This window comes from Anopheles funestus, chromosome 2RL, assembly GCF_943734845.2.
Source record: "Anopheles funestus chromosome 2RL, idAnoFuneDA-416_04, whole genome shotgun sequence".
Classification (NCBI taxonomy): Eukaryota; Metazoa; Arthropoda; class Insecta; order Diptera; family Culicidae; genus Anopheles; species Anopheles funestus.
In genome coordinates this window covers 52,229,909-52,244,914 of record NC_064598.1, presented here as the reverse complement: position 1 = coordinate 52,244,914, position 15,006 = coordinate 52,229,909, and the positions used below count along the sequence as shown (strand labels likewise).

Sequence of the window (15,006 nt, the reverse complement as noted above, 5' to 3'; positions counted from 1 at the left end):
TTTATGCTGCACGATCAAATATTGTAATGTGTGGAGTTTCCATTCTTTCGATACCTGTCTTGAAGGTTGAACGTTTGCCAGAAATTTTTTACACTACTCTGATATACTTTAATTGTTTTTAGCTGTTGAGTTCGTTATAATCTATCGAACATATAGAACATGGCCAGTCTAATTTAAAACATAGATCTTTACGGTTTAGGTAAACAAAACATTGAACTAATTTTGTATCAATTAAATCATCTATCCTCAACTTACAAATATATAAAGAAGCCAACGAAGAAAAACAAAAATTTAAAATAATTGTTGTTAAAAGTAACAGTGGATGCGCTGGAAATTAAAACAATAAATCAAAACGCTTAACAGCCAAACGAAACGATCGCGAAAAAAAAAACAAAACTGTGGCATCCTGACGCACATAATGCTAACAACAGAACGTGTGTTTTGCGGGGTCGAGGCGTGAGATAAAGTAAACGAAACGGAAACGGATAAAGGCGTATGACGTATATATAAGAAAGTAAAAAAAAAACGTTGCAACAAGCAGAGGATGGAATTCGACAAGAAAGATCATTTTTACCCGATGAAATTCCACGAACATGCACCCGCTTCGGAAGTTCCGGTGGGGTGAACGTGGGAGCAGGATGGTGCCCGTCGTCTGCAAAAGTCATACAAACAAGAGCTCTAAAGTTTGTTCGCTTCAGTCACGCTTTTTTGCATGGCGTGGCGCACTGACAACAAAAGCCGAAAAAGGAATTTAAGAGAAAAAAAAAATTCAAAACTCGAACGTAGAAAGAAGAACTATCAAAAAATTGCTATGAAAAACTTGAATCTTAGTGTTTGAAAAAATATATATACTTTATCTATATGAACGTAACATTTTTGCTATTGTTTTGGAGAGAGAGTGAAGTTGAGAACGAAACAAAAAGAAGGGTGTGTTTGTGTGGCAAGAGACAAAAACGGTAGCAGAAATATGCAGAAAATGCAGAATTGTTAATATTTAGTTACGTTGCTTTGCGAAATTGAAAGCGATTCAAAACAATAGTTTTAGCAAACAAAAAGCGCACTCACAGTGGATTGGATTCATCCATACCAATGCAAAACTATACAAAACGATAACATGAAACAACAAGTGTGCGTTTTTTTTGGCATAATATTTTCAACAATGAAATCAATAAAAACAAACGAAGAAAAAAATGAATTTTTACGTATTTGCCTCGATGGGAGCAATTTGAGACATTTTTTTGTGTTCTTTTTTTAAAGACTAACAGGTGGCTAGCGTGAAATGCATTGATAACTGAATCGATTGACTATAACACACAGCAGAACGGAAAAAAGTAGAGAACAACAACAAAGAAAAAAACAAGAAAAGCACTCAGAGCAGTTTCAGCAAGCATGATCATACTTTTGCTATGTACGAATTTCAATACAAAATGTTAAAGGCAGGCAGAGCGTAAAGCATGGAATGTACACAATATAAATCTATATATATACAAATACACACACAAACAATAGAGAAGGTACAGAAGATGAAAGGCACACAAATGATCAAAGCGAAACGAACAGCGGGCAAAGACTAGAGACGACGATGCAGTGATCGATTTGGTCTTAAAGATTAAAATTATGCATGAGTGGTTTGCTTTGGTGGTGATGGTCAATGGGCCAATGTTTCGTTACTTCTCAATCTTCATCGAAAAAAACAAAACAAAACAGAACGTGTGCTATCATTGCTTAGCTAACCGTGTACGAATGAGAATCTACTTAACTACAGGCTAAATGTGAATAACTTCTACTTGCTGTGTGTGTGTGTATATGTTTTACTCTACTTAAGCTTTTGAGTGAGTTTTGATTTTGATTTTTTTTTGCTTTATTATTTTGAAAATAATTTATTCATCTATAAATATTTCAATTAAGTGGTAGTGTAATGCTTGATTTTGTCCCCTGTTTTAAGCTGATATACTGTTCATTTGAACGATTGTGGTTTCCCTAGTGGTACTGTTTATAACACAAATTATAATCACACCCAATCAGCTCTGTTGCTCATCCAGAGTAGAGAGGAGAATATTCGCAGCATAGCATAATATAGGCATTACTCCCAACATCCCCTCCCTCTCCCCTTTTTTTGGCCCCCACAAAACCCTTCCTCCTTCCCTTCCCTCTGGTGGTACACTAACGATGCCAATTTCATTGGTGATTGATGCTCAGCACACATTCGATTTTGCGCCGCAGAAAGCTTCTCGGGCATATAGCTAGGGTGCAGCAAAATAAAGCCTTTTTTTGTTGGTTGTATGATACATTATCAAATTTACACAAAAATATGCACTGTTCGGAAGAAACAAAAAATAACAGTCTTCGTACCGTTCGTGCACACGTGGAACACGTAACAAAAACAAAAATATGTTCATCAGCTTGTTGTCACAAATGAATCTTCACTCTATACACTACTGGCGTTAATGGGTGTACAATAACTAGGATGAGAAAACTTACGTGTTGGATGTAAGAAATCGTCAGCTACAAGTTCGATAAATATTGTGTATGGTTTATGTTTGGTGTGTTTGTACATTTCGTACAAACGTTCGATTATGTTTTGATCAATCAAAACCATGTTTCGTTGGACCCAAGATTCGTTTTTCGTTGTTCATTGCGCAACACGATATAAGAAATTTGGTTGCAGGGGAAAGGAAAAAGCGATCATAATCAGTTAACAACAGATAGTAGAATCATTGCTATATTAAATGCAGTTGTGAACTTCTCGTGAACTCCAGTGAAGTGGAATTAGGTGAGATGAGAAGTTCTGTTTTTGGGGCGGGATGAAGACAAATCTATTCCACTGTAGTAGCATTCAGCCGAATTCAGCGGTTAACTGTCGGTTCATCAATAATTTCAGTGTGTTTTGTTTTTGGGTGATTTCCAATCGACTTCAATTCAGTTTAACCGTTTCATATTGGCCAATTCCATTTTTTGACCCTTAGTACGGTGTGTAATTTTTTGGGTATTTGCATACTCTACAGAAGATTACGATTTGACGCTCGTAAGGAACACAAAGAATGAACGAAACAAACTATTATAAAGAACGGAAAATATGTTGAGATTACGACAAGAATCACAAACATATATAGTGAACAAAAGCGACACGTAATACAATTTTGGAACGGCCTAATAATATTTCGGAGCAACAGACGAGCTGCTTGCCGGCGCTCACACGATGAACAGATGCAATCTCAAACACTAGCAGCACGTTTATTCACAGTTTCTTAAAACACGAAAGAGCATAAATGTGTTACCGATTAGCAAAACCATTCGAACCAGCATGAACCTGTTTTGTCGAACTATTTTGTTTTTTTTTTGTCGCGCTTGTTTCATGCTGGTAACCGAAGGTTCGGCATCATAGACATGCTTCGAAAATGTTCCTCACGATCATTTACACGGCTACACGCAATACAGTTAACATCCATCTCATATTGCTTGACTTTCTTATCGGAGGAACATGTTCGTTGCAACTTCTCATAAAAAAAGGGATCGAGATACGGGCGACTCAATAAGGTGAAACTGTTTGGATAAATAAATTTTTCCTCTGATATACTTATTCTACGGCACGTAGAAACACAGAAAAAGAAAAACAGAATAGATTGCAAAGTATGTAAGAAACGATTGACTTGGGATTGTTTCTGATACAACAATGAAGAATCTGTTCTAATCGTTTCTATAAAATCAACCATCTAATAAGATACACGGAAACATACACTGACACATGAGTTGGGATCGGCCGGTTTAAAGGGTGGGTGGGTTTGTAAAATTTAATTGTTTTTTTTTTTTAATTATCTGACAACTATCGCGTGAAACGAACCCATCAAACGGGAGCGGGAAAAACATTGAATAAACGACAAACAAAAAAAACGAACACGACAGAGCTATTGTGATAAAAAAGAGGGATTTTGATCGATCCATCATACACAGCCACCGGATACGGGGGGGTGGGGGGTGGTTGGGGGGTTCGGTCGCGCTATTCTAAGGAATATTCCGTTCAAAATCAGAAACAAAAGAGAGATAACAAAACATACAATATACATCATAATAGCATCGACTGATAAATAAGTTACCTAACATTTGATTTGATTTGTTTCTTACAATCATACGTACTTGCACGTCCAACAATCTGAATCGCTCGGACGCCTTTTCTGAACGTTGCCACTATATTGCGTGCAGTATGGCATTAGGGAAGGAATAAACGTTACATACGGTATAAAGCGATCCATCACCCAAAATGGTAGCATGTGGTTAGAGGTTTTGCGATAGAGTATTTTTTTTTTGTTGTTGTAACAAGTTTTGCAGTTTTAGCAGTTACACCGAGGCAGAGGTAGAAGTGTTATCACACAATTTGGCAATGTACCGAATACAATACGATTAACGATGGGAAGAGATAAAGAAAAAGAGAAAAAGAATCAATAGTAAAATTGCGTTGAACAGAACAAGGGATAAAGCTATAGATATAAGGGATACGGCGTTAATATGTGGTCCTTCCTGGTTGGTTGGAGAAGGCTTTCGAGGTATAATCCCCAAGATGGTCACCTGCTTAACCTTCAACAGTATGAAAGGCTTTGCGCTACCATGCCCAAAAACCATGGCAGAGGGCTATCGAGGGTGTGACAATGTATTTACGCCAGATTGAATGTTGGGATAAACATTGATCGACACATACTGGAACAGCGAACGACGGGAATTACATTTCAAAACCAGGACTGTGTTTTGTCGCTTGGAAGGAAGATAAGGTAAGCTGAAAATAATAACAAAAGGTACGACAGCTTCAATGTAGGCCACATAAGCTTTACACTCCTATCCAAAACTTGGCGTCTCTGGGTAATAAGTACGTTCAACACAACGATCGTTTGAACAGTTGGTTTGATATTGTTACGGAAATAAATGTAAACAGTAGTGTAAAGATAGGGGTTTTTTTTACAGATACTTAACAAAGTTTATATCCATTACAGTGACAGATGCTGGACAATGTACAAGGATTGGGACTGATCGTATTATTCGAAAGTAATATTCCATGCACTACATGTAGAAATATAACATTGATCGGGAATATTAACAACACATCGTCACCAAATCAAACCGGACCACACGGTACACAACACTTTCAGTATGTATCCTGTACACTGGACTGCCTTTCGTTGTCCAATATATGTATATTCCATGCAGTTACTATCGATTGTATCAACACGAAACTAGGATCGGCGCAACTGCATGACACTTTCCGCTTGAAGAATTGTACATAACTCATATTTCGGGTTTTTTTTACATGTTTACATTGTACCGGTATCATATAGAAGCAACAGTGAACGATACAGTGTGGGAAAAGCTTCTTAACACGCTCATTAAAACAAAAACGAAATTAAACAAAACATAGCTAAACGATCATTGCATCAGGATTAAAAACATCAACAAAACAGAGAAAACACAAAGCCGCATAATCAATCGAGTTGCATTCATTGGATGAGTTTTCTTTGAGAAAAGGAGCAATAAATTTGGGTTTTGCCCCGTTACACCCAATACAGTATCTCCCTTTTGCTGTCATTTGTTAAATTTCTGTAAGCTTTTGGGACATAAAATAGCTGAGAATGTATTATAGTTCCTTGTTTTAATCAATTATTCGTAAAAAATCTTTTTTTTTTGCATTAAGCAATACTCGTGTTGTTAGGTGCTGGGCAACGAGCGCTGACAAAAAGGTGACAAAATTTTCAAGTGACAAAAACAGCTTGTCAACTGCGAAAAATAGTTTTTCTCGTGGCCGTGCACACATTTGTACACTTTGACAAAACATAGCAACCCATGATTGACAAAATCTTCATCATCTTCAACGTACACGAATGTTCAACGCGATGGAAGCAGTTTTACAGTGATTTTGGCTACAAATTAATAGATTAAGATGGTCTGTGTCCTTACAGGGATGAAATACAGTTAATTTAACAAAAGAGAACACCGCAATGGTCTGCAATTTTTTAAAGTGCGCTTGTTTACGTTTTGAGCGAACGTCAACATTTTGTCAACTTTTTGTCACCATTCTTGTCAACGTTTTTCGTGGATTTTCCACAAAATAAAATTTTGTCAAAAGCTCAAAAAAGTGACAAAAGCTCCGTTTTGACAAATTTTTCACCTTTTTGTCAGCGCTCGTTGCCCAGCACCTGTTTATTTCTTTGGTAAAGAACTAGCGTGTTTTCAAATCTCATGCGAGGGCTCAGTAAGTGAGTGGTCCTAGTGTGCATCATTTCGTCAAGACAGAACGTGAGTGCTGTATTGAAACTCTGGTAGAAATGGGGACTGGCGACTAAATAGAGCATCCAATTTTGATTTTTTATGAGGTTTTTTCGTGTAAATGTAAATTTTTTAACTAAAAAAAGGAAGCTGGAAAGATGTCCTCATTTTGTGACACATCCAGCAAAGAGAAAGTTGTAGAAACAGCGCAATGTCAGCTATTTTAAATCAAAGTTATAGCAGTATGTGTAGCATTAACAGAAAAGGGTTTATTTTAAGTTTGTTTGTTTAAGGGGCTGTTAGTGCATAAGCAATCGATCAAAAATTAAGTAAAGTAAAAATAACAACAACAAAATAAAATAAATAAAATGACGATCTTTTAGCTTGATCGCTAAGCAACAGGTGAAACAAAAAAAATTAAACGATTTACGGTGGAACTTTTACGTTCTTTGCTTTTGGAAAATAGTACGAACTGAAAGTTGAACAAACTTTTACGCTTAACGTAATCGGATTTGGCTGAATGCAAATAGCAGTAAGAAAGGCAGTAAAATAACACACATACAAATCAATGTACAAAGAGACAGAACAGTTCAACGCATAAAATTGTATGAATCGTTAAGTAAGTGGTAGCATAAAGATAGGGAAACAGTTCCAGCAGAGCAGGAGAGTAGAGCATGAATAGATAGAAACTTTACAGAACGGAGCGGAACTAAACATTTGTTAAAGGGAACCAAAAAAAAAACAATACAGAAACAAAAAACAACAGAAAGTATTAGTTTGGTCGGTAAATTATACATTCACTAGCATATATTAACTTCAATGGCATATTGTGGAAGGATAATTGTGTCCTAGTAGATTCAAGAAAACTGAGAGGGAGGTATAGGCGGGATATAGTAATATGTTGCATATACAATATACATTTGCCTTGAATGTTTGGTATCGTACCGTCGATGTAAGTGTGACAGGCGGAGTTAAGGCCCTGTTTTACCATTCCTGTCTGCATCATTATCATGCCCACATCTGAAAGGCGTACATGTATAATAAGAGAAAACGATATTTCGATAAATAAAACAAAATACTGCAATAGACGGGACGCGGCGAAAGGACGCTTGAGCAAAACAGGAGAGCGGAGAGGGAACATCACTTCTTTTTTTTCTTTTTGCTGACGAGGATGCTGATGATGATGATGGCGATGATGACGATGGTGAAGTGGAACAGCATCATAATTGCTTACGAATCATATGGCGCGTTATAACGGGTGGATGTATTTTTTTTTGTCATGACACGATACGAGAGCTGCTGTAATATTCAATGCACTATATTTGATCAATCAACCCATTCCCTTCCCCAATACACAATGCCCAGGAGGATGATTCGTTTGTACACGCCGACTCTAACCAGAGCAACAGGCAACATACATACTTAGCGTTGCATCTTGATGTCAAGCAGCACCGATAGAATGCAAATGTCTATCATTGCTACGTCTAAAACGACTGCTACAATAAGTATTACACTTCCTCTTCCTCGCTTTCTTATTTAGCAATGAATGGGGAAATATGGAAGGTATATCTGGTGACGTGATAACAAGTTTGTATTTTCTTTTGTTGCTTTTCGAATTAATGTCCAATAACCGTTGCTTAGATAGAGTAATCTACTACAAAAACAAAATGATGTTGAACGTTACTCATGCTATTATTACAAGATGTGTGGAAGATAGCGTTCGGAAAACGATGTATAGGGTACGGGTACGACAGATTTCGTATTCTTCTACTCAATTAATTCGTGCTGAATTACCAGGCATTCATGCAGAACGAAAGAAAGAAAACAACGTATGTTTTAGTAATGGTAGATTGAGCACTGAGCTGAAGATGAGCTTGGTAGTATTAACTTCAAATGAAAAATGGGAACCATTCCCAAACCCAGATGACGTTATTGCACGAATGGACGTGTTGATAGGTGCTAAAGAACATCTACTGGAGTGATCGTTCAGCGCATCATGTAAGAAATTTCATATTCCAGAGCGAAAAAAAAAGAGAGGAAAGAATGAGGTGAATTGAGAAGCATTTCAGTTTCTCAGTGAATGAAAATTGGACCAAATTACATCGAATGCATAAGAACTATCGTGACCAGGAATCAAACCATCAATTCCTGATTTATGTAGATTGTAAAACACATATACAATACAGTAGTATGTTTAGTGACATAGGAAATATGGTATATTGTAGCGTACCAATGTGATTACAATGATCACGATGGCAACGTACTACTGCGAGATCATTCGACAACACAATATAAAGTAGTGAAGAGTATAAGTATGTATGGTACAAATAATAAATCTACAATCTGTTCATCAAGAGCGCATATGGCGTTAAATTAGGGTGTATAATTTTTGAAGTTTCTTGAAGATTTCTTTTAACCACATCCTATGCTAAGGCTCATTATATTGGGAACTTTTTTTTGTTCACTTATTTTTAGTTCAAATTTTAACACTATTTTTATATTGAAGTTGTGAATATGTTAGAAGTTAACCGAAGATTAAATAAATGATATTGCTCTAAAGAAACTATTTCACGAATCTTACTTCATTTTTAAATGCCTTTTGCAGAGCTCTACTACAGAATTGTGCTATTTGATTTCTCTTTAGCATATTTTTTGACAAATCTTTAAAAACTATTTTTAATTAGAACACGAAATTAATTTCTGTTGCATTTGTCTCTTTGAAATTTTGAAACATTCCCAATCGTAACTAATGCGTCATACACTCTCTTGACGAAAAATTGTACAAACAGTTTCCTCACGATACAAACTAAATTTGACGAAGAGCTTCACTAACAAACTGTGATGAACATCAAGAGAGTGGAATACACGAAATGTTTGGAGTATTGATCTTTAACTAATTGTGATCGAGTTCATTGTATTTCCCTTACAGTTTACAGCATGTGTACAGGGAGCAATGGTATAACTTTTGCCTCCAGTTTGTTGTACATTGTGGAGCCAAAGTTTTATTTAAAGAAAGCACAAAACTTCCCCATAAATACTGTATCGGAAGAGTCTACATATTGGAGTCATTATTACTTTGCTTTGATTACAGTGCTACTTTAGTAATAGAAACAAATGTATTGAAACCATCCTAAGAGTACACAATGTACAAAAGGTCTTACAACTAATGTCAAACAATGGTGCAAATTATTTAAAAACGCGTAATGCTACATTTCGGCGAACCTAGACGCGAAAGTAATTAATTACTTTCTTTGCGATTTATCGAAAACATTAACGGTACACTCTTAAGAAAATGTAATTTAATCGAAACCATTATACAGAAAAGCGCTCATTGTTTACTGCAGCATATAGTTAAAAATCAATACTACTATTACTGAATATACTGGATAGAAACGTAGAAAATGTATTAGAAAAAAGAGAAAGAGAGAGAGAGAGATAAAGATAGAGAGATAAATACAGCATCCAATGCGCATCAAAATTCCTCCTATTTACAGTGCAATAATTTCTGCAGAGGAATATTGCGTACTCTTGCTCACGCTTTACATATGCGCACGAATATAAAAGTGTGTTCATGTGTGTGTGTGTTTGAGTAATACTATACAAAATGGATCTAAAATTATGGAATCAATAAGACGAAGGGTTAATCAAGCTTTCATGAATAATACATATTCAAAAGTGTACTTTCAACGGAATATGTCAAACCAACAAACCAACTATGAAAAGGTTCGCACTTATGAAAAAAGCCTCTTTTATCTTGGTTTTCAAAATGCAAACGCAACAATGTAACAAAAGGAACAATTAAAGAGACAAAAAAACAAATTGTGTAACTGTTACCAACGTATAATAATATTGAATTAAAAATCAAAACAACTAGAACACGGGAAATCATACATCGAGTGGAAAAGAGCAAATGAATTAACGAAAGTTTCTAAACTAAAATAGAGTAGTGGAGGAAAAAAAACGTATGCAATTGCTTTACCTAGATCACCTATTTTTGTCCTCGTTTGTGCTGTCACTGTACAATGCGTTACGAACACACACATACACACACGCACACACACAAACGGAGCAAACACAGTCGTGTTCGGATTGGGTTTCATTTTGTTCATGATCGTTCGGGGTAATCCGTTTGGTAATCGCAAGGACACATCGCAAGTAAGATCATGTTCGATAGGTGGACGTATTATTTGTTTTGATTTATAGTGTTTAGTTCAGCGCAGAATATTCAGTTCGGTGACGCAAGAGAATAAAAATAATTAGAAAAGATTATCAACATTAGGAAATGAGCTTGTGGTTCAGTTATTCATATCTAACATAAAGGGTAGGCAGTATTGGGGGGGGGGGGGGGGTTATTTTTTGTTAGGGTTGGCACTAGGGTTGGTACATCGGTACAGAGATTGGATCGGAAGGAAGACACATGGAGTATATAAACAAAGTTTTGTTGGTGATATAAAGGTGGGTAGTAAATCGTTGATTGATTTTTGTCCAGTTTCGCAACCAGGTAACCGTCGTCGTCGGAAATGCTGAGAGTACGATCTATGTATATCTTTTAAACTGTACACTATAGACGTGTTCATGGGCGTGAGTATATACTTTCGTAGACATTTCTCCAGTATCGGTCGACAGACCAACGAGTAGATGTATTAAGGTCACACACACACACACACATACCGCCGACAAACTGAGTACAGGTGTGTGTATCCTTAATCGATATTCTTGTTGGTAGATTGTTTGCTGGAAAGTAGTATTAAAAATGGATGTTCGATGCAACGTATACTTACAGTTCTTGCATTTGCATTTCTTTATTAACGTTTCGTCTTTGATATCGTCATGACACGCTTTGCAGTAGAACCACGCACTGAAATAAAACAAACACGATTAACATCCGATGTCATCTTAATTCGTGCCGACGCAAAATGGCCGCCAATGGTTCTCACCGCTTCACTTCGTCCGCACTCTGCGCTATGAAAAAGCCTTGCGTGTTGGCGAGTATTTTAGCACCTCGAGGATTGATGGAAATCTTGCTATCGTTGCCTTCCTCTCCTCCCTTGATCTCGATGGCTAGCAGTAACAGTTTAAGCTTGGTGAAGCATAGCCTAGGTCACGAATGTGATGGAAACCGCAAACGAATTAGTGAACCAATGTGGCATCATGATCGACAAGTGTTGCAGATCACGGTAAGAGACCGATCATTTCGAAGAACGTATAAGATAACACTGATGCAGGGGATGTAAAGATAGATGATCAGGATAGCTAACTACGCATGCATGGTGTTTTTGCTAATTACTATTCTACAGTAGGGAACTACTAATTCTTAAATATAGTGTGATTTTAGTGTGTATTTTTTGATGTAGCTATTTACACATGTTGTAGCTGCTATGTGCACGATCAGTTTGTAACCATCACTAGCATGGACGTTGTATGTACGACTTCAGCTGCTATGATTGACACACAGCTACATACGCTACATTCTATCGACGGGAGAACTACGCATGGATACGGACAATTGGGTAATGCAATATTTTACACAAAAAATTGAGGGTTTTTTTTGCGCAGGTTCGTTCATTACGAAGCACTCTTAGCGGTCATACAGGAACTAGTATACACTACTCATCGACCAACGGAGAAGACACTCGTTTGATTCGTCCTTTCGTTGTTTGTTTACAAAAAAGCAGGGAAAACTACTGCAAAGGTATACGGTGGAATGCTTATCACTACAAAGCACCTACGGTTCAATTATTTCAAAAGATGGAACGACAACGACGATGTTAAAGTGAAAAAAAATTCAACCAGGATATCGATGCGGTGAAAGGATGACAAATTGGCGGACAGGAAATCGCTTGCTCGATCTATGATTTCGGATGGTGTAACTAGGTGAATGACGGTAGAGAGAGAGAGAGAAAGAGAAAAAGGTGACGAAGCTATATGCTGGCGGTGGCGCTTACCCACTACAGAACTACGAAAGTTCGCTTGGGCTAAGCTCAACTAATCGAGCTAGTTGCTATGTAATCCGTTTTCTTTTTTTTAGCGAAGCCTTTGGTACACTGCTTCAAGAAGGGTTTATGGGAAAACACATGAGGAAAGCTCTTCTACTGGCAAATTGTTGGTAGTGACAAATGTGTAAGAGGCACCACAAACAGTATATGGTCTATGTTGGAACAAAACAAATACAATTAACAAAGGAAGCAAGACAACTAACAAAAGGGAAATGAAATAAGTTCAATTAGTAAAAAAACTTAAAAACTGATTGATTTAGTATTAAAAACACTAGTACGAAATGTCAAACACCTTAACCCATGGGCAGTGATAAAATTTTATTGCACAAAGCAAATAATTTAGAAACGTTAAGATCTTTCGTTTCAGATCGCAATGGTACAATGAGCCGAAATTAATTTCACTTTTAGATTTTGAAAGAATCACCCATAGGCGTAAATTTATTTGACTGCAAGATATTATTACAGATTCTATTTAAAAACGAAGTTATAATTTTAGAATCGACTATCGAACTATGGAAAGGACTATTTTGAGCAAAACAGTATTGTTTCCACATCTTCATACAAAATGGTTTAGTTGTTAGTATGTAGTTAGCAGACTAATGGGACTAGTAGAAACAATACGCGTAGTAATTTAATTGTTAGGAACGGTAGGAAATAGTGTAGAAAGAGTTTGCTAGCAATCATGTCTAACGTCAAAATAATATCCATAATATAAGATAGTGATAGTATTTGTAATAGCAATACTGAGGAAAGTGATAGTAATAGTAAGTATACTAATTTTTTTTTAAATAAACACTAAGAGAAGTAAGAGAAAGAGAGATGTTACTAGTAGTAAATAGAAACTGGGTATGTTTGATTAACTATGTCACAGCAAGGATGGCTAAACTGTGTCTGCCTAATGAGCAATGAAACCGAATAAAAGAATGTTGGTTAATTGTAGCAAAAAACATCGGGAACTCTTACTCGCTGGCTTGTGGAAAAGTCATGCCGGTAAAAGAAGGTGATAAGGTTTCGGTATACATCTCACATCCGGTACCCTGTAGGTAATCATTTTGCCAGGCCTGTGTATCTGGCGACTGTAATTAGTAGAGATACGGGAAAGACAGAAAAAAGAGAGAAGAAAGAAAGATAACAAAAGCGAAAGGATATAATGGCACAATGGTCGTATTGTGTCTGGGGGGACAGCTTTGCAAAACCGTCCCAACACTGACAGGTTGAAGGTAATTTGATGTTCCAGCAACACCTTCCGTTTTGGACAAAAAGCGTTACAAATCAAAAACATAGCGTCTTGTAAAACGAATCCAGCCCTTAACCTATGAAACCCCAACGCAATCGCGGAATGGAACAGGTCGGAAGGTTTTGGGTCCCTGTTTTATGCATGTATCCGTAGTCAAGTTTGTCTTGTCGGTGCCAAACAAATAGTAGTCCGCTTGTCAAGAGGGGAAAACCAATCAGCACCCCTTCGCGATGTGGTGGGAAATGGGACGAAAATGAGGGAAGTGTGTTTTTTTAACAATATGCCAACGCCATTAGTTTTGCACACCACACTGGAAGGTATTCGATGATAGGGATTTCCAAAAGAGGATCAACTATATTTTGTTTAACTTTGGAGACGCGTAGTAAAATGAAAGATGTCGAATAGCCGAATGCTTCAGCAGGTTACAACCATTCACTCTGATATTGACATATTTGTCAAGAAAAGGGGGAAACGAATGTCTATCCTGAAAGACAGTTGACAACCTCTTGGAAAAAGCTCAACAAGAATACACGTTTCATCAATAGATCTGCACGTGGGACACAAGGATCGAAAGGAAAACGAAATGGGAAATTAACCTGGCTGGGCGCACATTCAACGGACGCGACAAGCATTATTTATTACCCAACTGTACGATTTATTCCTAAAACATTGAAAGCAGTGGCAAAACAGTTGCCTTGATAAGAAATGTTGATACAAAATTGTAGTGTGTGTAATAGGCGCAAAAAAAACTGAACGAAACGGCCAAAAACAATACTTCATCTAGTTTATCAACCACATCCACATTCCACATATCTGATGCCGCGCTATACATCATCGGTGAGTAGAGTGTGTACATTGAACCATGTTGACTGGATGTTGATACTGAGTGTATAATAATGTTTGTGGATTAACATTCCTGTGAAGTGGGTGTACGTATTCTTTATATCCTTTATATAGTGCTCATATTTAACGCCAAGATGGCGCACTACATGTGATTGCATGGATTTGCAACTTATAACAATATTTAAAAAAAATCGCAGATATGATGAAACATAAGAAGGTGGAAGCACCAAAAATTCAACTCAAGTTACAATGGCAGCATTTGTGGATAGCATACGCACAAATCACACACACACACATAAATATAAACACACAGGACGAAGAAAATGGACGGAGAGAGAGAGAGAGAGAGTGAAAGAGAGACAGACAGAGAGATAACGTAAAGAATGACAGAAAAAGAGAGATGTGACTGTTGCGTATTGTTGCGTGGGACTTACTCTGTCGCTTGCGCAAACGGCATACCAATGAAAGATGGACTCAGTGTTTCGGTGTACATTTCCATCCCCGTTCCCCTGAGATAATCATTCGTCCATACTTGCATGTCTGGCGACTACAAAAGTTTGAGTTCGAGTTTGGAGGTGGAAATATCAGTTTAAACGTATTAGGATGATCGTACGTAAGGGAGGAAGATAAGGAACAAGAGCATCTGTTGCAACAGTAGTGAAAGTTCGTGTGTCGTTTTGG

At 37.1% G+C, this 15,006-nt stretch overlaps 1 protein-coding gene across 26 annotated transcripts in view; it reads right to left on the bottom strand.

Moving 5' to 3' along the window:
- Positions 1-15,006, bottom strand: part of LOC125762403 (calcium-activated potassium channel slowpoke) — a 62,055-nt gene that overhangs the window by 10,782 nt on the left and 36,267 nt on the right. For 5 of the 26 annotated variants that reach the window (XM_049424454.1, XM_049424451.1, XM_049424460.1 and 2 more), the window contains exons 11-14: positions 14,760-14,872; positions 11,187-11,345; positions 11,031-11,107; positions 10,229-10,264 (exon numbers count right to left, since the gene is read on the bottom strand). In XM_049424454.1, the coding sequence (XP_049280411.1) occupies positions 10,229-10,264; positions 11,031-11,107; positions 11,187-11,345; positions 14,760-14,872 (385 nt within the window). Of the gene's footprint in view, positions 1-574; positions 653-2,481; positions 2,506-4,134; positions 4,186-7,194; positions 7,270-10,228; positions 10,265-11,030; positions 11,108-11,186; positions 11,346-13,208; positions 13,322-14,759; positions 14,873-15,006 lie in introns of all 26 variants that reach the window. The other 21 variants (XM_049424438.1, XM_049424441.1, XM_049424437.1 and 18 more) reach the window with 16 other exon arrangements.